The sequence below is a fragment of the Podospora bellae-mahoneyi genome, chromosome 5, assembly GCF_035222275.1.
Source record: "Podospora bellae-mahoneyi strain CBS 112042 chromosome 5, whole genome shotgun sequence".
NCBI lineage: Eukaryota > Fungi > Ascomycota > Sordariomycetes > Sordariales > Podosporaceae > Podospora > Podospora bellae-mahoneyi.
In genome coordinates, this window is record NC_085884.1 from 2161686 (window position 1) to 2186474 (window position 24789).

Here is a 24789-nt window from a genome sequence, read left to right on the forward strand (position 1 = left end):
TCGCACATCCTGTGTGGTTTCCCACCAAATTAAACCTTCTATTTCAAACGCTGATACCAGAAAAGGATATACAACTACCTGCCAATGCCCGATGCCACAGCAATCTCCGCGTAAAATAATACAGGATATCAAAAGAATAAAACAGAACAAATAACGAATCGGAGTGACTTTTTCCAATCATAACTATACCCTTCCTACCCCCCGTGTGCTTTCCTAACCAGTTCCCGTTTCCCTGGGTATACACCACCCTTTCCCTTTCCCCCCCTCCCCGCCGAAAAAAACATTCCTGCTCAGTCCACCGAGCCCTTCCCAACATGTTAAAAAGAAAGAAAGCACAAAAACAAACACAAATCAGACATCAATCATCAGGGTAGTACTCCTTAATGTTGGAAACAAACCGACAACTCTCCCGATCAAACCGTTTAAAGAACCTACCCGCCGCGATAAAAAGCTCCTCTGGAATTTCAGCCGGATCCGTGATAATCTCCACATTCTCCTGCGCAATTCTGAGGCGACAATACGCCGGTCTCCTACAACGAATCAGTCACACACTCTCAAAAAAAACCGGGAGCATGGCGTTGCGCAAGGGGAGGCAACTTACACGCAAGTATAAAAAATCTTGTCAGTCGGCCGCCGGCCATACCCCATCTCGGAATACATATCAAATCTTCCACCTTCCACCCTTGCATCCTCATGCGAGACCGTATGCGGATCCGGCAGCATCATATTCTTGCTTCTCCACCCGTTGATAACGCCCACATACCCGTACCTCTTGTGCCTAAAAACCTGTCCAATCTTGTAGTGCACCGACCGCTGAATGTCCTCTGTGTACCTTCTATGACACGCTGTTGACCCCCGGTTGTCGAGATTGTTCATCATTCGGATGATATCCGGTACGTGCTGCCACCCGACGCGGTCATCCATGGCCATAGGCTGGCGTTTGAGGAATGAGTCGTACGCTTCGTACACGGGCGAGAGATACTTCTCGAGGATCCATAAATCTTCTGACCAGTGTTGTGAACATTCTGCCAGGAGCCTGGACAGGGAGTCACTCCACCGAAATGTGGCTGGATCCTTGGTCATGAGGTCAGCCCACATGGCGGCGTATTTGGCTGTGTTGAGGTTGCGAAGAGGAACACCGGTACGGAGGCGGCCGGTAGAGATGATCTTGGGGTCGTTTTCGGGAAGCGTGTACACCTCAGCCCATGAGGCCTTGAGGTTTTTTGCCATTCGCTGGACGATGATGGGCACGGGCGACGGCTGGAAACTGGCAGAGTCGTCGTCGCTTTCCCAGCCATGTTCAACTAACTTGGCGCGAAGGTGTTCGATGGGCACCTCGTGATCTGAGGTGAAGGGATCGATGTACATGCGGTGCAAAGCTGTCGGTCGCTTGTTGCTCCACACAAGCTCGCCGTCCAGGTCTTCGCCGGCGGGCGGCTCGACGCTGACATAGGCATGACCTGGGAAGTTGAGACAGGCGGCATTTATTCCCAACCGTTGGGCCACGCAAACGAAGATGGCAGCCGCAACCAGGGGGAGCGACGCGTGCTCCCTTTCGGATAGGACGTGTCCAATAAGGCAGTACTGCAGATTGCGATACTCGCTGATGGGGAACTCGGCGCCAATGTAATTCTTGAGTCGAAGCCAGCGCATCAGGTTAATGGCTTTGTCTCTCGTGTTGAACCTTTTGGAATGTGGATGCTCCGTGATGTATTGGATGGCGTACTGATCAAGCGTCCGGGCGATCTGTGGAAGCTATTAGCTATAAGCCTAGTAGAGCTATAGGAACAACTTACGTAGTTAAGATCATGATCCTGGTCGTGCAAGACAAACATGTCAAAAGCCCCCAGCGCAGCATCGAGATGTTCCCTGCTGTTGAGACGCCCTTGGTAACTGAACCATACCTCCACTGCTAGTCCCCTATGAAGACTGTCCAAGGTGGCTTGCGCCCAGTACTTCTTCGCCAACACATACTCGTCCGAGTCATCAATGTAGCGCTGATCCAGCAAGTAGTCCTTGACATCTAGGCCAAGCTCACAGATGGCTGCTACCCTCCTGGCCTGACCTCTGGTGGTCCTCACGATACCATCCAGCCATCGTTCCACCCGAAAGTTTGTTCTCCGCCTCTTCAGCCACAAGTCCTTCCAGCCAACCGAAGAGGCTCTGGCTTTGAGCTTCTTCTCGAGGTTGTGTCTCGCATCCCAAAAGTGGAAACAACGCAGACAATAAGTTCGCCACAGCAGGGGCTCGTTCGCGATATTATGTAGGCGTCGTGATGCTAGCTGGAAGATGCGGAGGTTGTCTTCAGCAGACACAAAGTGAAGGACGTGACGGATGATCTCATCGGGGAAGTCGGAGAGTTGAGCCATCGCAGTGTAGTTTCGAGGGCGATCTGGCGGAATTCTCCTATGTGGTTCGGATGGTCGGAGGGAGCTCGAGAGGGAGCAGCGGCGCGCGATGATTCAACCGGGGAGCGCTTTATACCAGTGGCGGCCGCTCATACACGGGAGTCTCAAAGACGGGGATGCTCTGGAAGAGTTTGAAGTCATTTGCCATTGGCAAACCTTACTTTGCTAGCTCTCGGGACTTGCGCAGGCGCAAAGCGCGTCATCGCCGGACCAGCCTCATGTAGAAATGCTTATCAGTAGTAATTAATTTCTCGATAGCGCAGCGGTTGGGTGGCCCGAGCTCCTTATTCCTCAACGTTGTTGGGCCCCTCAGGTCTGTTGCGCAGCTGCAAGACATGGAGCCCCGCCCACCAAAAACGTCCCAGCCGGCAATCCTTGGCCGGGATCCCCTATCGACCGCGGGGTAGCAGTTAAATTTACTGGAGCCCCTCCGCCACCGCCCACCACCACGCCGTTCTGCTTCCCCGTCCCTTGTTCTCGTCTGAAGTTGCTCCCGGACCGTGACTCACGGATTGGCTGACAGGTCCCTTATTTCGGTTTCAGGGGACGCAAATATTCCCATTTAGGCCACTACCATCGCCCTCGACCGAATCCCTTTCCAAAGCCACCTACAGGCCAACACCAAACACACCCCGTCCACATCGACAATCTCGGAGAATCGTCACCATGGAGAAGGTTGAAAAGGTTACCGAAGCCCTCAAGAAGGCCACAATCGGCGGCGATGAGAAGAAGGCCAAGAAGGAGAAGAAGGCAGCCCCTGCCGCCGATGCCAGCGCCGGCCCCCTCGAGATGAACCCCCCTCCATCCTTCATCCAGGAGCGTATCGACCTGTTCGACCGCCTGTACAAGGAACAGCAGGAAGAAATTGCCAGTAGACCTCGCGAGGACATCACAATCACAATGCCAGATGGCACCATCAAGGTCGGCAAATCGTACGAGACCACCCCCGCCGAAATTGCCAAGGGCATCTCCAACAGCCTCTTCAAGCGCACTGTTGTTGCGAGAATTGATGGCGAGACATTGTGGGATCTCGAGCGTCCCCTCGAGAAGAGCTGCAAGCTTGAGCTTCTGGACTTCAACGACGACCAGGGCAAGTTTGTCTTCTGGCATTCCAGCGCACATATTCTTGGCGAGGCCTGCGAGCGGAGGTTCGGTTGCTCGCTGTGCATTGGTCCCCCAGTGGACAATGGTTTCTACTACGAAATGGCTCTGCCAGATGGTGCCGCTGTTCAGTCCACAGACTGGGCGCCACTTGAGAGCATTGTCAGCAAGGTGGTCAAGGAGAAGCAGCCTTTCCAGAGACTCGAGATGAGCAAGGAGGACCTGCTCAAGATGTTTGCCTACAACAAGTACAAGCAGCACATCATCAAGGACAAGATTGAGGATGGCACCAAGACCACAGTTTACAGGAACGGCCCCTTGATCGATTTGTGCAGAGGCCCCCACGTCCCCGACACTGGCAGAATCGAGGCTTTTGCCATCATGAAGAACTCGTCTTCTTACTTCCTCGGTGATGCGAACAACGACTCCCTTCAGAGAATTTACGGTGTATCTTTCCCCGACAAGAAGCAAATGGCTGCCCATAAGAAGTTTTTGGAGGAGGCCGCTAAGCGCGACCACCGCTTGATTGGCAAGCAGCAAGAGTTGTTCTATTTTGAGGAGTGCTCGCCCGGTTCGGCCATGTGGCTGCCCCACGGTATGCGCATCCACAATGCGATTATGGATTACATCAAGGAGGAGTACTGGGCCCGTGGCTACGACGAGGTCATGACTCCCAATATGTTTAATGTGTCTCTTTGGGAGCAATCTGGCCACTTGGCGCATTACAAGGAGGACATGTTCCTTCTTGACGTGGACAAGGAGCAGTTCGGTCTCAAGCCCATGAACTGCCCGGCCCACGCCATGATGTTCCGTCACAGAGAGCGCAGTCACAAGGAACTTCCCCTCCGCCTTGCCGATTTCGGTGTCCTCCACCGTAACGAAGCCAGCGGTGCGCTCAGCGGTCTCACCAGAGTGAGAAGATTCCAGCAGGATGATGCCCACATCTTCTGCCGCGAGGACCAGATCAAGGAGGAAGTTGCCGATCTCTTCGACTTCATGCGCAAGTTCTACGGTATCCTCGGCCTCACATTCAAGCTCAAGCTTTCTACTCGCCCAGAAAAGTTCCTTGGTGAGATCGAGACATGGGACCGCGCCGAGTCTCGTCTTAAGGAGGCTCTTGACGAGTTTGCTGCCTCTGACAAGGATGGTGGTGTCTCTTGGGAGCTCAACCCTGGTGATGGTGCCTTCTACGGCCCCAAGATTGATATCGCTGTGCTGGACTGCCTCAACAGACCGTGGCAGTGCGCCACCATCCAGCTTGACTTCCAGCAGCCCCAGAACTTCTCCCTCGAGTACCAGACTGGCGAGGCTGTGCAAAAGGGTGAGACCAAGGCTGCTGTTGAGGAGCCTGCTCCTCCTGCTCCTGAGGCCGAGGCCGAGAAGGACAAGGACGGCAAGGAGAAGAAGAAGCCTCTTCTCATCAAGAAGGCTCTTTCTCCTGGCTGTGCCCGTCCTGTCATGATCCACCGTGCCATGGCTGGCAGTATCGAGCGCTTCACTGCCATTTTGGCTGAGCACTTTGCCGGCAAGTGGCCATTCTGGATGTCGCCTCGCCAGGTTATCGTTATCCCCGTTGGCATGGGCTTCTTGGATTACGCTAAGGAGGTCGCTGCCCTGCTGAAGAACGAGAAGTTTTATGCCGGTATGTTGTTCCTTCACACCCCTATTTTCGACTTCAAGTCTAATTGTGTGATTCCAAGATGTCGACAGCTCCGGCAATACCCTTCAGAAGAAGATTCGCAACGGCCAGCTCGCCCAATGTAAGTTACAACAATCCAAGCGCATTTAATTCTCGAAGAGAAACTAACCTGGTCTTTTAGACAACTTCGTCTTCGTGGTCGGCGACGACGAGATGCGCAACCGCAAGGTCAACATCCGCTATCGCGACGACACCTCCACCCAGGCGAGAGATGTGCCTTTTGACTTGGACGAGGCCATTCAGAAGCTCAGGCAGCTCAAGTCTGACAGGGGCATGTACAACCCCTTTCCTCATGTGGCCGAGGCGAGGAAGGAGGAGGAGGTCAAGGCTTAGATGAATGAATGAAATGAAAAAATCAGGGTAGAAAAAGTAGAAGTCATTCCATCGAACCTGTTTCTTGCCTGCCGGTATACCATGAATCTGTAGCTTTTAGTGGTTTTTTGGTATTGCTTAAAGCAGGGGTTTGGGGGAGCACTGGTGTTGGTGTTGGTGTTGGTGGTGGTGTGGTGTTTGTAGCAGAAATACGAGGTAAAAAAACCCTTTCGACAAACAAACCAACTCGAGATATTGGTTATGATGCAAGCCAAGCATGTTTACTAAGAATTCAGGGGTAGCTCGCAATACTCCCTGGAAGTTGGTCGGCTTGACAACGGACTAAAGAGAGCTGTCCAAAAAAGAAAAAAAAGGTATCATTCAAAAGCTGAAGCAAGGCACTCTACAAGATAATCCAATATACAACGCAAAAGCCGCAACAAAAAGCCAAAAAACAAAAACTAATCGTACTACTTCATCATGTTGAATTGGTATCCCTTTTCCCCCTTCCCATTTTGTTCCCCAATCTCTCTCCCTCCATCATAAGAAAAAAAGAAAAAGAGGACTCAGAGGTTTGTTACATAAAAGTTGAGTGTGCAATCATGCATAGCCTCATGCGTCCAGTGTGTGTTGCGTGTGTCGTCAGGTATCTTTTAACAAAAACCACCCCCTTTTTTATCATTTTTCTTTCCCCAACTAATAATCCCAGTTCCTATTTTGCCCCTCAAAAAACCCTTTTCCATACAAAACCTAAGGCTTAGGGATATGAATCGTCTTGCTGCACATCAAACACCCATGAACAGCAAACATGAGCGCCACCGGGTGAAACTCTAGGAGGGTGCCCGTGAACAAAGTGCCCAGAGGCAACGCCTCGTGAATCCAGCCTTTGGAGATCCAATACGCCATCACCGCGTCGGTAGCCAACGTTGTAGGGATGGGGGTTCCCTCAAAGTACTTTGCCTTTCCTGTGGCGTCCTTTGGGATGGCGGCGGCAGTGACGTTGAACCGGGCCAGTCTCGTCAGGCCGCACAAGACAAAGAAGCCGAGGAGGAGGTGGTCGACTGGTGTGCGGAGGCCCATGGCGAAGGCGGCTGAGGCTGGGGCTACGCCGAACGAGATCTTGCAAGACACAAAGCTTGTCAGTAAAAGAGAAAGGTGGGCTGCTGGGAGATGGGGGGAAGACATACAAGATCGGCAAGCGAATCCAGCTCCTGCCCCATCATGCTGCTCTTTTTCCTCCACCGCGCAACTTTACCGTCGAAAAAGTCAAAGAACAACCCCAGAGGCAGGAACCCCAGCGCCCAGTAGAGCGTCGAGTGGGCTTCCGTGTTCAGCGCCGAGGCGAGGGGACCCGTGGCGATGCAGTACCGCAGAGAGGAAAAGACGGAGAGGATGCCGCAGAGGCCGTTGAGCTCGGTGATGAGGTCGGCCAGGTGGAGGGCGCGAACGAGGGAGAAGTGGCCTACATCGGACGAGAGGAGGAGGTCTTGCTTGTTGTCTTTTACTGTTGGTGGGTGGGGCGTTAGTTTCACTGGGTGGTGGTTTGGGACAGAAAAGCTCGGGAAATAGCGGGGGAGGGGAGAATGAACATACGCGCTGGCGACTTGGAGACGGAGGCATCGTTGCTGCAGGAGGCGGCAGACCCGGAGGCCGCGACGCTTGTTCTCTTTGACATGATGGTGTTGGTTTGAATGTATGCGCTGCCGGCTTTGGTTCTGTGGGAGGAGAGCAGGGTAGGTATCGTAAAAAGAGAGAGGTTGGTATGTAGTATGTCTGTGATGAAGGTGTGCTGCTGCTCCAAACAAAAGCGCAATACAAACAAGGCCACGATGGATTGCGCAGCGCAGTGTGTGTACTGGATCAAGGGAATGGCGTCAGGGTCGGCGGGTCGGAGGTAGGTTGTTTTGTTGGCTCTCTCTCTCACAGGCAACAAGCAGGAACGGCGCAGGCGGACGCTTGAACGGGAGTTGGTTTTGACACAGACAGTGGGGACTTTCCGCCTGAATGGTCTGAACCGTGAACGGTGCGCTTGACCGCCTGCCACATACGGTCTAGCATCTGCCAGAAGGTCTGGATTTTATGCGCCCAGGACGGGATGCAGTCACTTTTCTGCTGGGCTAAGTGTATTGCATAATACGTCATGGAAACTATTCACATTCTGCTGGCACACACGCCGTGGACTTTTTTTTTCCCTTTTTTTCCATTTGCATTATTTATGTCTATATAAATTCTCGCTATCAAGACAGTTACTTTTTTTTCTTATTCTTTTTCTTGTTCTGCAAAATATCAAACCAATCAGTCACAGTCGGATTCTTGAGAAGGAAAGATGGAAGCTCAATCTCTCCCTGCGTCCCAGGCCTGAACTGATCCAGGGTAACGAACGTCGTATCCATATTCAGGTGTTGCCAAAGTTGATACAGAAGCGGCCTCAAGTCTCCGGTCAAGTCGGCCAACCATCTCCGCCTTTTCCGCCGTATTTCTTCGTCGTCAAGTCCCGGCGACCTGGCCCTCTTCTTGCTTGTATTATTTTCTCCATTATCATCATCATCCCAACGATAACCGTCTTCGAATTCACAGCACTCGTCATCTTCATACTCCCCATCCTCATATTCCACATTTTCCGGGTATCTCTCCGCTTCCTGCAAGATCAACTAATTCTCGACGAGCTCGTCAAGGGCACCAGACTCGCTCAACCTTTTTATCCACTCGTGAATGGCCAGTCCGAAATCGTTTTGGCGGCTGGCAGCCCTATTTTCGCTGTCGGTTTGGGTGTTCCCGCAGAGGGCCATGAGGTTGCACTCGGTTTCCCGCCCTCTCATGTACTCTTCCAGAGTCCACTGAATGTCTATTAACCAGTTGTCGGGATTCTCAATGTCGCAGATGTATCCCGGTTCCGTGTCCAAGCCATCAAAAAGCCAGATGCCGTTACCGATGGGCACAAAAGCAACAAAATGATAGGCTGCACTAGAAGCACCACTACTGCGTCTTCTATTAGCAGATGCTGCCTTTCCCCTTGCCCTCTTGGCCGCCCGGGCCCGCTTGTTCCGCATGGCGTCTTGTTCAAGCTCCAGCACAGCATTTAGAAGGTCAAGGCGGCTGTTGTGCATATTGTGGGCAGCTCGTATAAAGGTGCTGGTGGCGACCTTGTTGCCTCGGAACGGGGGGCTCAAGTCCTTGGACTGCTCCTTGAACTCGCTAAGCTTTTCCCCGAGAGCAAGATCTTTGGCGTTCATGACAATGTTCAGGAGGGCAATGGTACCGCACGCATTCGTAGCCGTCTGCCTGGAGAACCACAAATCTGATTTGTCGTCGGGCTGATGCGGGAGCCAAACCTGCCGCATACTTATGTAACTTTGAAGGAATACCAACCCATAAACCGGAGACCTTTTGGAGGAGCTGTTAGCAAGGTGAACCATCCGCAGGAGTTGAGAATCATACTCAAAAGTGGCAGCGAGCGTCTCGAGGTCCAGCGGTTCTCTTATCTCTGCGTCCTCAACACCCAGCTTTCTTAAGATGTCGGTGAAGAGCTTGGGATCCGACACCACCTCTGCCCAACCATCCCACTCTTCCAATTCGTTTTCCTTCCATGGTTCGAGCGACGCCGCGATGATGTCTTTCGTCACGTGCTCGGGCAGTTCGGGCTCAGGTTCACTGTCAGGATCAGAGTCGGGCCCAGATTGCTGCCCCTCATCCTGCTCTGCCTCAGGCTCCGGCTTATCAAGTGCTGGGTTATTTGCCTTCCGCTTTCTAGTCTTCGCAGGTGCCTGCTCTTGTTCGATATCACCAGGATGGCTGGGCTTCTTAGTCGCGCGACCCGAGCGACGAGGAGCGAAATCCCTAATATCCTCTGCGTTGGTGACGTGTTTTAGAGAGGAGGAGTCCTCTGGTGCATAAAACGGATGCTTGTTCGGTGGTTTTCTCGGACCCATGCTGGATTGATATGCCGTGTTGCGTTGGGGAAAGAGAGAAAGAATACCGATCAACGCTGCTGAAACGAAGGAAGAGGTTGATGATAGTTGGCGCAAGCTGACTGACTGACAGCAGTATGGGGTTGGTGCCTTGGTCTGCCTGGAATAGGAGGCACGGGTAGGTCAGTTTTCTGGGAAGTTACCAGAGCCATGAGATGCCGTGGCTGAACTTTGGATGTTTGGCAGGTGCTGGTGACGGCCCGTTGCGCTTTGCTACCCATCCAAGTTATCCATTACCTTGGACGCTTGGTTTTGACAATACACTCATCAAAAATAACAATCAAAATATGTCTTAATCCGGTGCATGAGGTGGGTGTCTTTGAGTATCTTGGATATTCAAACAGACGGTTGGTGGTAGGAGGTGGACGGATGGACTACCGTCCGTTTCATGAGGAGAAGAAATATACCTTGAGCGGGCTGTGGAAGTTGCCGATGAAAATTAATTTCAGGCTCACAGTAATATTGGTCTGCAGAGCATCTTGTTGGGTTCCTAGATCAACCAGGGCAGGGTATGGAGTTGAGAAATATCAAGCTCTGGAAGTTGTGATGAAAGTCAAGAGTGGAGACCTTAGCTTGAACTTAAACCAATCAGCATCGGCTGTCGTTGGACCCTGCCAGCGCGGCCCAGATGGAAACTGGAGACCGCGTCTTGATGTGCCGCTAACAAAAGCAACAGGAATTTTTGGCAGCTTTCTATTCGCACTGCGCTGCCTGCATCACCTCCACGACGAACAGCCAACCGAATCTTTCTCGAACGAGCGGCCGTCACAAAACACACGCCTGTCGCCAGATACTGTCGCCATTACAAAAGTACCATCGTTGTTGCGCTTCAATCCATCGTCCATCCCTCATCACCCAAACCGAGCATCAAGTTATTAGCATCACCACCCAACCCGGCATGCCATGACCGGCGTCGGTGCCTTTCCTCAGACCCCCGTGGCACCCCGAGTAGGGCGTGCCCGGCCAACTCCCTTCAACAACAATCATCCGCCAACCCTCCAACACCAGCCTCGACGACCACTGGCAAACCCCAATCCGCTGCCCGTGGCTCCCCAAGCAGGCGGCGCACCCCCCACTGCCAACCCTCCCGTCATTCCATTAAACATCCTCGATGCCCCGACACAGCGTCTGTACGCGGTTGCCGTCTATGCTGCGCTCTTGGCATGGAAGCTCTACGACTGGGCCGGCGTGGTGGAGGAGGACACCGAGTCCTTGTGGCTGTTTCTCAAATGGGTTGCCATAGATTGCGCCTTCTTGTTCGGCCTGCCAGAGCTTAGGATACCATGGCTGGAACTATCGCAGCCCTTCGTTATATCGGCCTTCTTTATTCACGCCTTCATTGACTGGTCCTTGATGTTCAACCTTGGGGTATGTTGTGTCCGTCCTCCAGGGAGGTGTTTTGGTACTGACTTTGGGTCTTGAACAGTTTGGTTGGCAGGGATGGATCATCGGAATTGTCAAGATGTTTTATGATCGCGAACTGGCTATTTCTGAGCACAACGTCAAGCTTTCCAACATTATTCACAACCACTCGCTCATCATGGGCAAGCAAATCATCAACATTCTCCCCGAGGGCTCAGCGGTGCTCAACCCCGAACGACACCCGCTCTGCTTGAGTAGTGACCAGAAGACCGCGCTCATCCCCATGTTTTTCAACGCTACCATTCCGGTCGAAGTCGAGCTGCTTCGCACCGATCTCGAAACGGGTCATCAAGAGTCCATCAAGCTCGGCAGAGTGCATCTTAGGGATATCGAACGAAAGGCCAAGAAGAATAGCGACCTTGATGATATGCAGTCTGTGGTCCACTTTGAATATCCTGCCAAGAAGCCTGGCGCCTACCAACTCGGAAAAGTTCTGGACGAGTACAAGTTGGAGGTGCAGCGTCCTGGTCCCCCAACTTTTGTTGTGCCTTGCCCAAAGGCTTGGGTTGGGCCCACGACAACCCCCGGAAGGTGTCTCGCTGATCTCTCGGATCTGACTCTTCAGGTGGAAGGTACTCCGCCCCTCAAGATCACTTACAGCCGTGCCATCAATGGCAAGGATGTCAGCTTTCACTTTCAGAGCTTGCAGCCCGAGGGATTCACGAGTCCTCTCGGCGCCATACGGCCCACGAGTCTGGTGCAGGATGACGATGAAGACATCTCCTGGGCCAGGCCCCAGCGCGTTCCTGTCAGTGTCAACGAGTCCATGTACGCCAGCGGAAAGTGGCAGTACTCTGTTGACGAGGTCCAGGACGGATTTGGGAACGTTGTTAAGTACATTTCCCCTTCGGAAGATCCAGAGGGCAAAGCCAAGCCCAAGGAACTGGTCCAGGACTTCCTCGTCAAAGAACGCCCAATCCTTAAACTTGATGGGTGTGATCTGAGGAACCCGTTGAGGGCTGCCAGGGGTGACTCCAAGGAGCTGCCGGTCAAGTTTGGGATTGGCGGTACGCCTGATTCAACAGCGCACAGTCTGAGCTGGCTTTTCTCGCCCATAGACACCCTTACAGATACCGGAGATCACGGAGATGTGGTTTCGGTTGGCACCTTCAATGCTAAAAATGCCAGGGACAAACCAAGGATCTCTGCTCCCGGTCTTTACACTCTCAAGTCTGTATCTTCCGGTGGATGTGAGGGTGAAGTGCGGGAGCCATCCTCCTGCTTGCTTTTGAACCCTCTCGAACCAAAACTTTCACTGCGTTCAGAAGAAATTCCAGACACATGTGCTGGCAACTCGATCGGTCTCCAGGTGGACCTTCACTTGATTGGCACTCCACCGTTCATCCTTCGATACGATATCATTGAAAACGGAAAAACGAAACACGCGGACCCGGTTAAGATCCCTGGCCTGCGCCACCAGATGGAGTTGATCCCCAGCGTTTCCGGGCACCACAAGTACATCTTCACTCATATCAGTGACGATGTCTACAAGGGAATCAAACTTTCGGGCCCAGAATTCACCCTGGAGCAGGATGTCAAGCCGCAGGCGAGCGCTATTCTCCAGCAGACCATCGGTAAAAAGGCTTGCTTGGGAGACCACGTGACGGCGGACGTCATGCTCCTGGGAGACGCACCCTTCACTTTGGAATGGGAAATCATCCACGATGGAAAGAGAAAGGCCCACAAGGCTACCAACATTGAAAGGAATGAGTACCAAATCTCGACGCCGCCTTTGACCCAGGGTGGCGAGTACACTCTGGCATTGAGCAGCGTGCAGGACAAGAGAGGCTGCCGCAACTTTTTGAAGCAAGAGTTGAAGATCTCGGTACGTCGCCAAAGCCCAAGGGCTGCGTTTGGCCAGATTGAGCACAAGCGCAAGATCACGGGCGTCGAGGGCTCCCCCCTTAGCCTGCCTTTGAGGCTCACTGGTGAGGGACCCTGGAAGGTTTCGTACATCAAGCTCAACGACGACGCGGCTACGCGTCAAGAGAGGACTGTCAGAAACGACAATGGTTATCTTTCGGTCCGGGAACGTGGTACCTACCAGCTTGTGGATGTTTGGGACCACCAATGCCATGGTGTTATTGACCCCAAGACCTCCACATTTGAGGTCGACTGGTTCTCTCGCCCCGACATGTCTGTGCTGCTCTCTCACGGCGTTCAGCGAACGGAGACTGGATACCGCCTGGAAGATGTCTGCGAAGGTGATGTGTCTGGTTTCGAGGTGGGCATGAAGGGTAAGTCGATACTCCATCACTGTGGTAATTTGATCAACTGTTAACTTGTCATAGGAACTCCCCCATTCTCGATTGAGTACGAGATTCGCCACAAGGCCCCTCAAGGATCAGCGTCTACTGCTAAGAAGAAGTTTGATGTCGCCTTGAGAAAGGAATCAATCCAAGCCGACACATCCAAGGCCGGCACATACAGGTACAAGTTCACGGCGTTGGAAGACCACCTGTACAACAGCGATCGCAACTTCAAGCCCGTGCTCGTAGAGCAGAAGGTGAACAGCAAGCCCACGGCGGCATTTGCCAAACCTGGACAAACCTTCAAGTATTGCAAGTCCGAGCAGGGTGCGGAAGAAGGAATCCCTGTCGTCCTCTCAGGTGTGCCTCCATTTTCTCTGGAGGTCGAGATCAAGCACCAAAGCGCCGCCCTCCCCGAGATTTACCGGACCCCCGTCATCAACTCGAACACGTACGAAATCCAGATCCCTCGGCATCAGCTTCGCCTTGGTACCCAGAACATCCGCATCCGCGATGTCAAGGATGGCAGCGGCTGCCACTCGGCCACAGCCAACATTGGCGGTCCTTCGATCCAGGTGCAGCTCTTTGAGGCGCCCACCATCTACCCGCTCGAGACACGCACCGACTACTGCGTGGGTGAGCGTATCTCGTACACCTTGTCAGGCAGCCCACCATTCGACGTCTGGTATACCTTTCACGGCGTCGAGCGCAAAGCCAAGTCAACCACGACTAACTTCCGTCGCGTGGCCGAGTCGCCTGGTGAGTTTGTCATCACGACCATTTCAGACAAGTCGTCCGAGTGCAAGGCGCCTGTCAATGTGGCCAAGACGATCCACCCCATGCCGGCCGTCAAGATCAGCAGGGGCAAGAACGCTCGCGTTGATATCCACGAAGGTGGAGAGGTGGAGATTCTGTTCGAGTTCTGGGGCACGCCTCCGTTTGAGTTTACGTATACTCGTAGCACGAACGCGAAGAAGGGACAGAAGAGTGTTGTGTTGGAGACCAGGCACGATATTAGCCACGAGCACAGCAAGGTCATCCGGGCGAGCCAGGAGGGCACGTACGAGGTTGTGGCCATCAAGGATAAGTTTTGCGCTTTTTCGACGATGGGGGGAGATGAGAAGGGTGATAGGAAGGGACAGAAGAAGTTGGGGTATTGATGGGAGGCGTGTAGGGGTGAATATGAATGGTGGGTGGACTGGTGGATGTAGGACTGGGTTTGGGAGGAAGCGCTTGACAAAAGAAATTGGTATTTTATCTTGGGGGTTTTTGTCACATTTTTTTATTTTCTGGGATTGTAACTAAATGAGGTAAACCATAGCACGGCGTTTTTGTGGGAAATTGAAATGGGTGATGTTGGTATTTATGGGGATTGGGGGAGAATAGAACTTGGTGACTGGTGTTTGTTCAGATGAATCCGATGCTTGTTGTCTGTCAGTGGTTTGGGACACCTAGGCGGAAGTACCTACCAGCATGACGATGATAGCAGATGAAGATCGGGGCTCAGCAATTTGGAATAAGGTCTGAAGCCTTGATTTTGTTCCCCCACAGGATTTATGGGCCAGTTGTAGGATGAACTTTGATGATCGACTTTGAGCACTCGACCAACACCTCATTTACAAAAACCTGACAAAAACAATGAGCCGCACCGACCCAAACAGAGACCATCTCGATGGTCAAACCGCACCTGGAAATGTGAACCCCCAGCCCGACTCAGTGTTGTCAAATGTGTCCGCACCATCACCACCATCGACACCACCTACTCCCTTTAACACCCCCTGGCCCATCTGCCTCCCATCTTCACTCCCGTCTTCTGGTTTTTTTCTTGTGGGCTGCTTTTCTCTGGGTGGGTTGTTGTTTACCTGTCTTTGTGAGATCCGGGATTTTGCTGTTGCCGGTCATTTTGAGGGGAGGGAGGTTGTCACTGTTTCTGGAAGGGAGTTTGAGGATATGGGATAATAGTGGGAGAAGGCGGGGTATGTGTGGTTGCCTGGTGTACGGTGGTTGTTTTTGGGAGGGGTCGGTGTATGATGTTGAGGGGGGTTGGGGTTTGGTATTTGAGTGGGTGGTAGCTTTGGGGCTTGAGGGGGGTTAGGTGGGTTGTTCAAGGGGGAAGGGGGGGGTAGTTGAAGAGGGGGGAGGGGAGGATGGGTATGTTCCTTTGGGGTTGGTGGTTTGTTTGAGATTGGGGGGAGTAAGGGTGTTGGAGGGGAGTGAGGGGTGGTTTTGGGTAAGTGAACCAGGACCTTGTAAGAGATCGCAGAGCACAGACGAGGAAACAGTTTGTTCATCGTGATTTATTGTGTGTACTCTTCGTTCATGCCGCTGTCAACATGCTCAATTGTTCACTTCGTCCCCACCAATCAACCTTCAAAACACAATCTCATCTCTTGTTTCCCATCGACATCAGACACCCTATATTCGCCAGAGTGACCCATCGAAAAGCCGTATGGCAACTCAACCGGTAGACAGCCTCGGCGCACCCACCCATCAGATACTCCTTTATCTCAGGCCTCTTCATCAATTTGCCATCCATTGAACAGTCCCCCATCAGCCATCATCACAACCCCTTCATCAGAATACTTCCCATAAGAATAGACTCCACCAGAACACCCTTCATCAAAAACACCCTCCATCAAAACACCCTCCATCAAAACACCCTCCATCAAAACACCCTCCATCAAAACACCCTCCATCAAAACACCCTCCATCAAAACACCCTCCATCAAAACACCCTCCATCAAAACACCCTCCATCAAAACACCCTCCATCAAAACACCCTCCATCAAAACACCCTCCATCAAAACACCCTCCATCAAACAGCCGTTTTTCCAGAACCTCATCACAGATAACTGGCCCCATCGAAATTTCACCACCAAATACCCGTCATTGAACTACCTCCCATCTAGGGAATATCTGCTTGTGGGAATCGCCGTGTCGTCTCACTATTCATACCAGAGTCGTTAATAAAGACACATCGAGATGATTCTGGCTGTCAGACATACCTGTAGTAAGCCCCAACGGCTTCCACTCGAGAGAACTATCCCGTAATCGAAGACCTTGTGATGTTAGCCAGCAAGGGACAAATGCACGTACCTTGTAGCTGATGATTCGACAACAATTTGATACAAAAAAAAGCTGTTCGCCCACCCACCCTATCTAGCCGACCGACTACCCACCCCAATCCAGCGAGCCGAGTCCAGGTAAGTATCCCGAGCCCGCAACTAGTGGTGGGCAGCCACGTCGTTTAGGCGTCGTAGAAGGTTCCACTTAAGGAGAGCTCTGCAACATCCGTGACGGTGAGGCCAGGATGGAGTTTGCTGCAGCCGTGTAATGCTTCAGACACCACCCTTCCGCGACAGTACCAGGCGACATCGAAGTCTGGATGTGGGTCACGAGGCATCAGTGTCACCAATTCCAAAGCCACACCGAGGGAGGGGAGGACCAAAGTGGCCGCACCCCACACGATGAGCCAGTGGGCTGGGTCCTCCGCCGAGCCAGACGTTCATAGAGCCACACAACGATAGACCCCCGTAAAGGGCAAGGCAATGATACTGCTGGAAAGGAGGAACACAAGAAGGGCGTAGCAAACACGCTGCCCACGCGTTCCAGAAGAAGGGGAAGAGAAGGATGGCATTCTTGCTTTCGGTAGTTGGCAAAGAGAGAAAAGAGAAGAGAAAATGTGACAAGGCTGGAGACTTGGGTTTTGAAGCCGCTCTGGAAGCATGCTCGTTCTTGCTGTTTCCTATTACTGAGGTCATTTTGGTCCCCGCTTGCAGGCGTAGTTCCTTCCCAGTACGTCGAACTTCGCTGGGAGTTCTCCGAATCGTCCGTTGGTAGGAAGAGATGGGGAATGGAAGTCACAAATCTGAAAATCCGTGAGGAAAGAACAGAGCAGGACACCGGGTAATCTTTGGTCCCGAGGGTAAGTCCCATTGCATGTGTTGCCCTCCTGTCTGCGGGAAGCACCCCTGAGCTGTAGTTGAAGCATGGCTTGGGACCACCAAATCCTGGGTTAGCCACATTTCTCCAGGCAGAAGATATGACCGCGTAAATGTTGAACTCCGTGACAGTTCAAGATAACCTAAAGAAAGTCACTACACACACAGGAAGATGTCAAAGAAAATTGAAACCATATTCGGACCATCAGGTAGTAGCCAGACAGATTTGGGGATAGGTGCTAACCTCAAACTTGGGCCAAAAATCATGGCACTTTTGGTTATGCACGGATAGAGAAAGAGGGAATTTAAAGTTCGCTTTTCCAAAACTTTTGAGTTTACAGTTGGCGTCTTTGCAAGATTCGGCACATTTTGCCAAGTGGGCTGAAAGCTTTTTTCACTACTTAATCGAATTGCCGACGATCTTTCCGAGGTTTAAAGGCGTTTCAAATTGCTGAAACGACCTCGGCCCTTGAGAAAGCGACCGCAAACAAGGAGCGAGCCTCTGAAAAGCCGATCCGAGTTCAGAGCACAGAGAAGAACTCAATGGTGACAACCTATCTCGACCTCACCTCGGATCATGATACTGCCACAATCACCAGCTGCATCACACACACGCCTCAAACAATAAAAGACAGTTCTCATCTCTTGCTTCGAGTAGTAATGCAAAAACTCGACACAAAGGCGCTGAGTGACACAACCAGTGACCTCCCCCAATCAAATACCCCATCATCACCACCACCGCCGCCCCCAAATCAACACTACGACAACGATGGAAAGCCATGACCAAAGTCCTCCTCACACCCTACAAAATCCCCGGCCCGCCCCCTCCCCCCCTCACCCCCCTCCACCCCCTCGCACCCCCAGCGACAGACCCTCCTCAACATCCTCATCGCGCCCGTCTTCTGGTTCAACATATCGCTCATATTCTGTGGTCTACGCCTTCTCCTGCCCATGGATTTCGACAAAGACACGGTCAGTCTTATGAAGCTGCACGGGCGGATTTTGTTGCAAGGTATTACAGGAGGGACAGTTCTCGACTTGGTGCTCTTGGGGCTGTGGTACCTGACGGGGGGCTGGCAGATTTGGGGGGTGAGGTTTGCGAGGGAGCGCATGGCGGTGTGGAGAGGGTGGGAGGGGAATATTGGAATGGGGCAGGTGGAGAGGAGGTGTAGGGGGGTGTATAGGCCTTTGGGGATTTTGTTGGAGGAGTTGTGGAGGGGGTGGTTGGGGGATCCTTGGGAAGGGGAGAGGGGAAAGGGGGAGGCGGAGGGTTGGAAGTTGGGATGTGTTTGGCTGCTATTGGACTTTACTCTCTCTTTATTGTCGTTATGTGTCTATCGAGAAAAGGTGCATCACGTCAAGGTAGTCAACTGTCTTTCTCTCTTTCAAAAAAGGGCTTTGATCAGATGATGGGAGAATAAGGCTCTCTGGAACATAACTGGAAAGCATGCTGTTGGAGGAGGTACGAGTGCGGACAGACCGTGGGCGAGAGACAGGGCAGTGCCGACGTCAGTCTCACCGCAAGGCTCTGTCATGTCGTGCCGACTACCAGATTGGTGGGTAAGGCTGGACTGATGGGAGATGAAATCAGATTATCAGTTTCTCCATGTGCCGTCAGTCAGGCGTCCAAGAGATGGATTGATCTGTGCTTCTGTGCATCGTATTCCAGGGGGTGATGATGCGATTGGTTGTTGGAAGAGTGAGGCACTGGACGTGTGTGGCTTACCACCTTTGCTGCATGTGGACGCACGTCTTTGGGGATGGGAAAATCGCGAGATACGATGAGGGTGTTGTTGCGGCTGAAATAGGATGAATATGGAAATGTATATATCTCGCTCATGACGCCCACTGCGGCATGGCATGAGGAGTAACGATTTGGTCATACTCAACACCACTGAGCACCACAAGATCGAAACCACGATGGAGTCAGGAGAATACGGTATGTTTTCTCTGGATGGAGTTTGTCCGTGCTTACTTACAACCAAGTCAATAGTCCCTGGCAGTGTGTACTTTGACGCCCCCAACAAGGGAGCTGCCATCTTCTTCGCCATAGCTTTTGCTTTCTCTGGCTTTTACCACATCTACCAGTGCATGTACGAACAGGATTCAACTATACCTGTCATCACTTAACAATACTGATCATGAACACCAGCCACTACAAGAGCTGGCGCCTAACCGGCCTCTACGTCTTCTGCGCCGTCCTATTCGCCGGGGGCTTCGTCGTCCGCGCCTAGGGAGCCTTTGACTACACCAACCTCGTCAAGTACATAGTCAGTGTTTGCCTCATCTACGGCGCACCGTACGTTGTTGACACCCCATCCTCTCTCCTCGCCCCCTCCCCCAAATCTACACATTCCGCTAACCTGCACCACCACCCATCTTCAGGCCCCTCCTGGAGCTCGCAAACTACAACATACTCGGCAGAATCCTGTACTATGCCCCCTACCACTCCCCCATCCACCCCGGCCGGGTAATCACCACCTTCGCCTTCATCTCCGCCGTCATCGAAGCCCTCAACGGCAACGGCGTCTCCCTAACAGCAAACCAATCCCTCACCCCCTGGCGCCAAGACATTGGCCGCGCCCTCCTCAAAGGATCCCTCCTCATCCAAGTCTTCGTCATCACCCTCTTCATCCTCCTAGCAGCCATCTTCCACCGCCGCTGTTATAAGTCAGGGATGCGCAACGCCAAACTCTGCAACCCGCTCTACACGCTATACATCTCCACCGCGTTGCTCTTTGCAAGGACAATCTTCCGGGTGGTGGAGTACTGGTCCATCGCTGAGCATGATTACTGGAAGCCGGGGTTTGATCCCAAGAGTTTGAGCCAGGCGATCAGATATGAGAGTTTTTCTTGTGTTTGAGGCGATGCTGATGTTGATTAATCATGTGCTGCTGAATGTAAGGCATCCGAGGATGCGGCTGCCAAAGAGCACAAAGACGTACTTGTCTAGGGCGGATGGGGCGACGGAGATTGACGGGCCGGGGTATAAGGACGGGAGCGTTTTGGGTGACGCTTGTTGATCCTTTTGATGTGCATGGGTTGTTGGGTGGGAGGAAGAAGGGTGGTGACTTTCGGGATGGGGATGGGGAACAACGGACGGGGAAGGATGGGTGTTGATGGTTTGGAATTGTTTTGGTCAGGACGAGCGGTGAAGGGAAGGAAGGCAAACACTTCTAATCGCTGGTGAGAGGTTCGGTCCGGTGTCTTAGGATTCTCCGTTGGCGTACGGCGTCAAGATGCTTGTTTGCCTGTTTCTTCAAGGGGAACCGAGATCCGATCGTATAATGCGGTGAGCGGTGAGGCGCCGACGGGGAAGAGGCGGTTTCAGAAGCCTCAAAGGAATCCGCCAGATGAGTGTGTAGTTTTTATGGTCTTTTTCTAGAAGCCACTGCGGTCATAGGGTGGGGTTGAGGGCGGCTTGGTCCCTCGGAAGGATGTATAGACTTTTTGAACGTGCACAAGTCATCGTGTTGAGCATTGATTTCGAATTCTTGAAGTTGATCGCCCCCAAATGCTGTTTCGATCTTGACAAGAACTCGGAGCCGGCTTGCTGTTGGCCATGACACGAACGGACGAACAACGGGCGGAAGTCCTAACGACCAACCCCGGAGATGGCCTCAAAATGTCAAGGTCCATTTTCGTTGTTTTATGCGATCAGAGGCCAACGCGAGAATGCCGCACGAGGATTTATTGTGTGACTTCAAGTGCCAAACTTTGGGGGGTGTGGACGTCGATGTGTGTTAGCCAAGCCTCAAAATTTAGGACTTTGGGAGCCGATTGATATCAAGCGAAGTGGGACTGCAATTTTGTCAAGTATCTGAACAGCAGTTCTGTTTATCATTCATGACGAGGGAGAAACCGCCAGTTGGACCCTTGAGAATCCTTCATCCTTGATGGCCACTAAGCAAGCAAGCCGGGCTGTTGATGGCGGAAGATCACCGGGCGTCGGCAACTTCCACCGGGCGAAAAAAAAAAAAAAAAAAGGATGCCAAGGGGAAGAACTACCGGTCATTTCGATTATAAAATTGATTCGACTTGAAGGACACGCGGAAATGTAGCTGGGAACGGGGCTCATCATGAGACTTCTAGACTGGAGGTTGATGAGGTTTGTGTGCCTGTCATTGTGGCTTGATGAAAGAGCACTGTCCATACTAAGTGTGGCGTTTGTGGCACACCTGTGTGGGTCTGCCTTTTGGCTTGGCGGGGCACGGTCGGTGGCTTGAACGCCGTTGAAGATGTTCATTCTCACTCAGTTTGCTCTCGGTAGTCAGAAACAGTGCCCGGAATAGCATCCGAAGGGTGCCTATCTTTTCTCTACTTTTGTCAATTCCCTTTGTGAGGCGAGTGGTTTTTCCGCCTGACAACTCAGCCGGGCATTGAATCCTTCCGCTGTCATGTCCCCGTCCACGTGCGAGCTGCGAGTTGCTGACTGCTAGCTAACATCAACCCTCACTCAAGCCTCTCAGCACGATCACGAGACACGATACACGACCGTGACGCGAGCCAAGGTGACATGCTCCTCAAATGTCTGTTTCGTTTCTAGCATCTGCACCGTCTCAAATACACTACAGCCCGCCCCCGTCGCCCCTCGTCCCCTCGTCCCCCCGTGCAATGAGACGCTGCTGCTTGTCACCTGCATGCCATGCCATGCTGCGGTAAATGCATATTCGGGAGGCGGTTTTCTACGGGCACTATACCTGGAGCCTAGTGGTCTCGTTGGTTCAGGTGCACAATTGCAGCGTCTTGTAGGTAATACAAGATTAAATTGTTTCTCAGTACCAACACAGCCTCGAGGATCAGCTTCCCAACTCGCCTCCTACTTTCGGCTCTTCCTTCTCCTCGGCCTCGGCCAACTCCCCAACACTGAATTGCGAGTTGTGGATTGCGAAGTTGCGAGAGGATCGCTGCTAGTTTCAAACGGCAGAGGCCGAGATATCGTTTGTCCGAGGTAGTTCCTTGGTGACAGTCAATCCCTCTGGCGCGGGGCTGCTTTGGTAACTTGGTACGGAGTAATTCGAAAGATTGATTGATTAATCGGCCTCTGCCCGCCGAACCCAGCGTGCCAGTGTCCCGGTGAGGTGAGAGAAGGGCCAAGGGATGCCAGCATCGCCAGGCTGCCGTTTTTCCAACACACCAACCCATCAATCCCAATCCCACCCCTGTCGGCGGCGGTGCACCACCCGAACAGCAGCACGCGCATCGCAGCGGTCATCTTGGGCCGCCCGCCTTTTCCATCAACCCCCTCTTGTGCCCTTGTGTGCCCCTGTGCCCCTGAACATTCCGTTTACCAAAACCTTATACTTCGGGTGTCGCCCACAAACCGCCGCATCAAACTACCGAGTCGAGAGTAGGCATATCTTAGCGGCCTTCTCAGCTTATATCATCGCCAGTGGTGCCTTCACCAACCTACCTATATGATCCTTTGGTAGCCACTTTTCTCCTTCCTTCCCAAGGGCTTCACGGCCATGGCAAACACAAGGGACACAACAATGGCCAACCCGTCAGCTTCAACGTCTCAAGAACGGTCTGAGTGGAGGGGTCCCGAAATATATCTCCATCTCGAGTTTAGGGTCGCCTGGTCCAGGAAGCCACAGCCCGTCAAGAACCACCAAGTTACATACCGATCTCGCGCCAGTCGTGAGAGGGCCCCAGCATTTCCTCGTCAGGTTCATGCTCCCAACACCAACTACCTCGCCGCCATCCGTGACTTTGATCAGAGACAGGCAGTACGCCGGAGCTTACTTGCCGAAGGCCAGCAAAGAGCCCACCATCAGTTGCAGGAGTACTACCGGGAGGACACACGGGGGAGACCACAGCACCAGATTCCCGTCCTCCACGAGCCGGAGCAGGAGTCAGATCAACGTCGATCTCGAGCCGAGTCGGTTTCCTCACATGAACGAGGAAGCTCAGCACCCCCACCCATTGGCGATAACCCGTGGGACGTGAGCGTCCCGAGAGGACAACAGACAAAGGCTCTGCCCCCGGCGCCTTCCCAGTTCCGCTTGGGAGAGGGATCTGATCCATGGTCAACCTGGTCGCTGCCACCGGGCTTTGATCCGACAATCTCTTTGCAGGATGAGCCCGAAGACTCGGCACAACGACCACAAGAATGGGTGGCATCCAACCCTACCGAGGTTTCTACCTTCTCACCCGAACCCGCCCGAGCCACCACCCACGCGCGCGATCATGTGGAATCTGGTTCCGTCATGACATCTCCTTTCAGTCCCGAACACTTTCCCGACCAACCTGACACTGGTCGCGTACGGGAACTGGAGGCGCTCTCGGCAGCCATGATGACGGTCGACAACGGATTCGAGAATCAGTGGTGGTATCAAGGGCGGCGATCCCAGGTCCCCGAGGATGCCAACAAAACCAGAAGTCTGCATTCACCGAGGCCAGGAACACCGGAGCATGCCCAGCTGCACCGCTGGTCAACAGAGCCCATAGGCAGCCCCGAGACGATGAGTGCCACCGTCAGCGGCCAGACTCCTTCCCTGGCCCAGACTGGCTTTGTCTCTCCGATCACGGAAGCTGCGAGCCCTGCTCTGGGTTTTGGCACACTTCAACGGACGTTGTCGACGAGGTCGGAAGAGCTGTGGTTTTCTGAACGGGCATAATAGTGTTCTGCAGGGTTTTCCTTTTTTTCTTGTTCAACTTTCTTGGTATTTATTAATGTGATCTAATGTACATTTATCTATGAATGGGACTCGCTCGGCTTTGTGACGTGAGTAATGTGTTTTTTGGAAGAAAAGCGTATTGTGGAATTATTGGGGAGTTTTTGGGGGGGGTTCTTTTTGGTAGTGACTTGTCTCTTTAGCTGAGCCGCCTGTATACAGCGTGGCTTTGTCATTGGCGATATCCAATGTTTAAGATGTATTCTGTTTCTGTCATTTTGTCTTAAGTTACTCCAGTGACAAGAAATGCTGGTTTCCAGCCGACCCCTCTGCAGATAGATACCGAAAATAGAGAACAGCATTCCTGATGTTGACGGATAGGCAATGTGTCTCGAATTTCACATGGGGAGTATAAATGTATATACGGAAAACAACATCTCTACTTGCTCAACAAAGAAACTTGGAATTGTTGACGAACTGAAACTTCATTCTTTCGTTGTGCTAGAGTCGGCATGTCTGTAGCTTAGCAAGCGTAACTGGAGTGTGTGTGCAAATGGGTGGTGGCCCCTCGCCCACCTCCTCCTTCCTTTGAGTTCTCACTGGAGACTCCAGGCACTCATCGCAGAGTCTAGACTGAAGTTAGTGAAGAGCCTCAGGGGTAGGTAAGCTTGGGATGTTGGTATGTGGAGGCCTGGAACGCTTGACCGTGAGGTTAGGTAGGTAAGGTATGAGAGATTTGTTCTGAACAGAAAGGAGCTGGTTCATGATAGGTACTTGCAAGCGGCTTGGGAATCCCCGGACGGCCGACAACCTGCAACTGTCGGCGTTTGATCTTTGGGAGCTGCCTGGTCGTGGTGGGTGAGCCGGGCTGAAGTGGTTGAGGAGGGAGGGGTGTAGTCTGCTCTCTTCATGGCATGGCAAGGGGGGATGCTCGAGTGGGGTGTATGGCAGTCCGCTTTCTTGTGGCCTGACGAGAGGGGATTTATTCTCCGTCTTGCATTCTTTGCCGTGATGTTACAGTACGAATATGCGAGTGACGCCGAGAATACCGAGAGGTTTTTTCTCGTTTGCT

General features: G+C 52.7%; 7 protein-coding genes across 7 annotated transcripts; 4 read left to right on the forward strand and 3 right to left on the reverse strand.

Annotated features, from left to right (window-relative positions):
- Nucleotides 1-19: 19 nt before the first annotated feature.
- Nucleotides 20-2827, reverse strand: QC761_506060 (uncharacterized protein). Its single transcript, XM_062879826.1, has 3 exons — nucleotides 1797-2827; nucleotides 602-1746; nucleotides 20-530 (listed from the first exon to the last, which is right to left on the reverse strand). The coding sequence occupies exons 1-3, from the start codon at nucleotides 2367-2369 to the stop codon at nucleotides 359-361; spliced, it is 1890 nt and encodes a 629-aa protein (XP_062730999.1). The 5' UTR covers nucleotides 2370-2827; the 3' UTR covers nucleotides 20-358.
- On the forward strand, nucleotides 2650-5970 carry THS1 (threonyl-tRNA synthetase). The gene is made up of 4 exons (XM_062872833.1): nucleotides 2650-5151; nucleotides 5210-5269; nucleotides 5330-5736; nucleotides 5823-5970. The coding sequence occupies exons 1-3, from the start codon at nucleotides 3075-3077 to the stop codon at nucleotides 5539-5541; spliced, it is 2349 nt and encodes a 782-aa protein (XP_062731000.1). The 5' UTR covers nucleotides 2650-3074; the 3' UTR covers nucleotides 5542-5736; nucleotides 5823-5970.
- Nucleotides 5823-7530, reverse strand: CHO1 (CDP-diacylglycerol-serine O-phosphatidyltransferase). The gene is made up of 3 exons (XM_062879827.1): nucleotides 7114-7530; nucleotides 6708-7024; nucleotides 5823-6639 (listed from the first exon to the last, which is right to left on the reverse strand). Exons 1-3 carry the CDS (start codon nucleotides 7193-7195, stop codon nucleotides 6271-6273), a joined length of 768 nt encoding a protein of 255 aa, XP_062731001.1. The 5' UTR covers nucleotides 7196-7530; the 3' UTR covers nucleotides 5823-6270.
- A 118-nt stretch (nucleotides 7531-7648) lies between these two features.
- QC761_506090 (uncharacterized protein) lies at nucleotides 7649-10031 on the reverse strand. The gene is made up of 2 exons (XM_062879828.1): nucleotides 8959-10031; nucleotides 7649-8904 (listed from the first exon to the last, which is right to left on the reverse strand). The coding sequence occupies exons 1-2, from the start codon at nucleotides 9447-9449 to the stop codon at nucleotides 8172-8174; spliced, it is 1224 nt and encodes a 407-aa protein (XP_062731002.1). The 5' UTR covers nucleotides 9450-10031; the 3' UTR covers nucleotides 7649-8171.
- Nucleotides 10032-10151: 120 nt separating this feature from the next.
- On the forward strand, nucleotides 10152-14556 carry QC761_506100 (uncharacterized protein). Its single transcript, XM_062879829.1, has 3 exons — nucleotides 10152-10856; nucleotides 10915-13147; nucleotides 13202-14556. The coding sequence occupies exons 1-3, from the start codon at nucleotides 10392-10394 to the stop codon at nucleotides 14317-14319; spliced, it is 3816 nt and encodes a 1271-aa protein (XP_062731003.1). The 5' UTR covers nucleotides 10152-10391; the 3' UTR covers nucleotides 14320-14556.
- A 4233-nt stretch (nucleotides 14557-18789) lies between these two features.
- On the forward strand, nucleotides 18790-20591 carry QC761_506110 (uncharacterized protein). Its single transcript, XM_062879830.1, is given in 5 exon segments — nucleotides 18790-19039; nucleotides 19094-19193; nucleotides 19253-19322; nucleotides 19335-19399; nucleotides 19486-20591. The coding sequence occupies 5 exon segments, from the start codon at nucleotides 18961-18963 to the stop codon at nucleotides 19961-19963; spliced, it is 792 nt and encodes a 263-aa protein (XP_062731004.1). The 5' UTR covers nucleotides 18790-18960; the 3' UTR covers nucleotides 19964-20591.
- A 1977-nt stretch (nucleotides 20592-22568) lies between these two features.
- QC761_506120 (uncharacterized protein) lies at nucleotides 22569-23720 on the forward strand (the record flags this gene model as incomplete). Its single annotated transcript, XM_062879831.1, has 1 exon — nucleotides 22569-23720. The coding sequence occupies one exon, from the start codon at nucleotides 22569-22571 to the stop codon at nucleotides 23718-23720; it is 1152 nt and encodes a 383-aa protein (XP_062731005.1).
- Between the last annotated feature and the right edge of the window lie 1069 nt (nucleotides 23721-24789).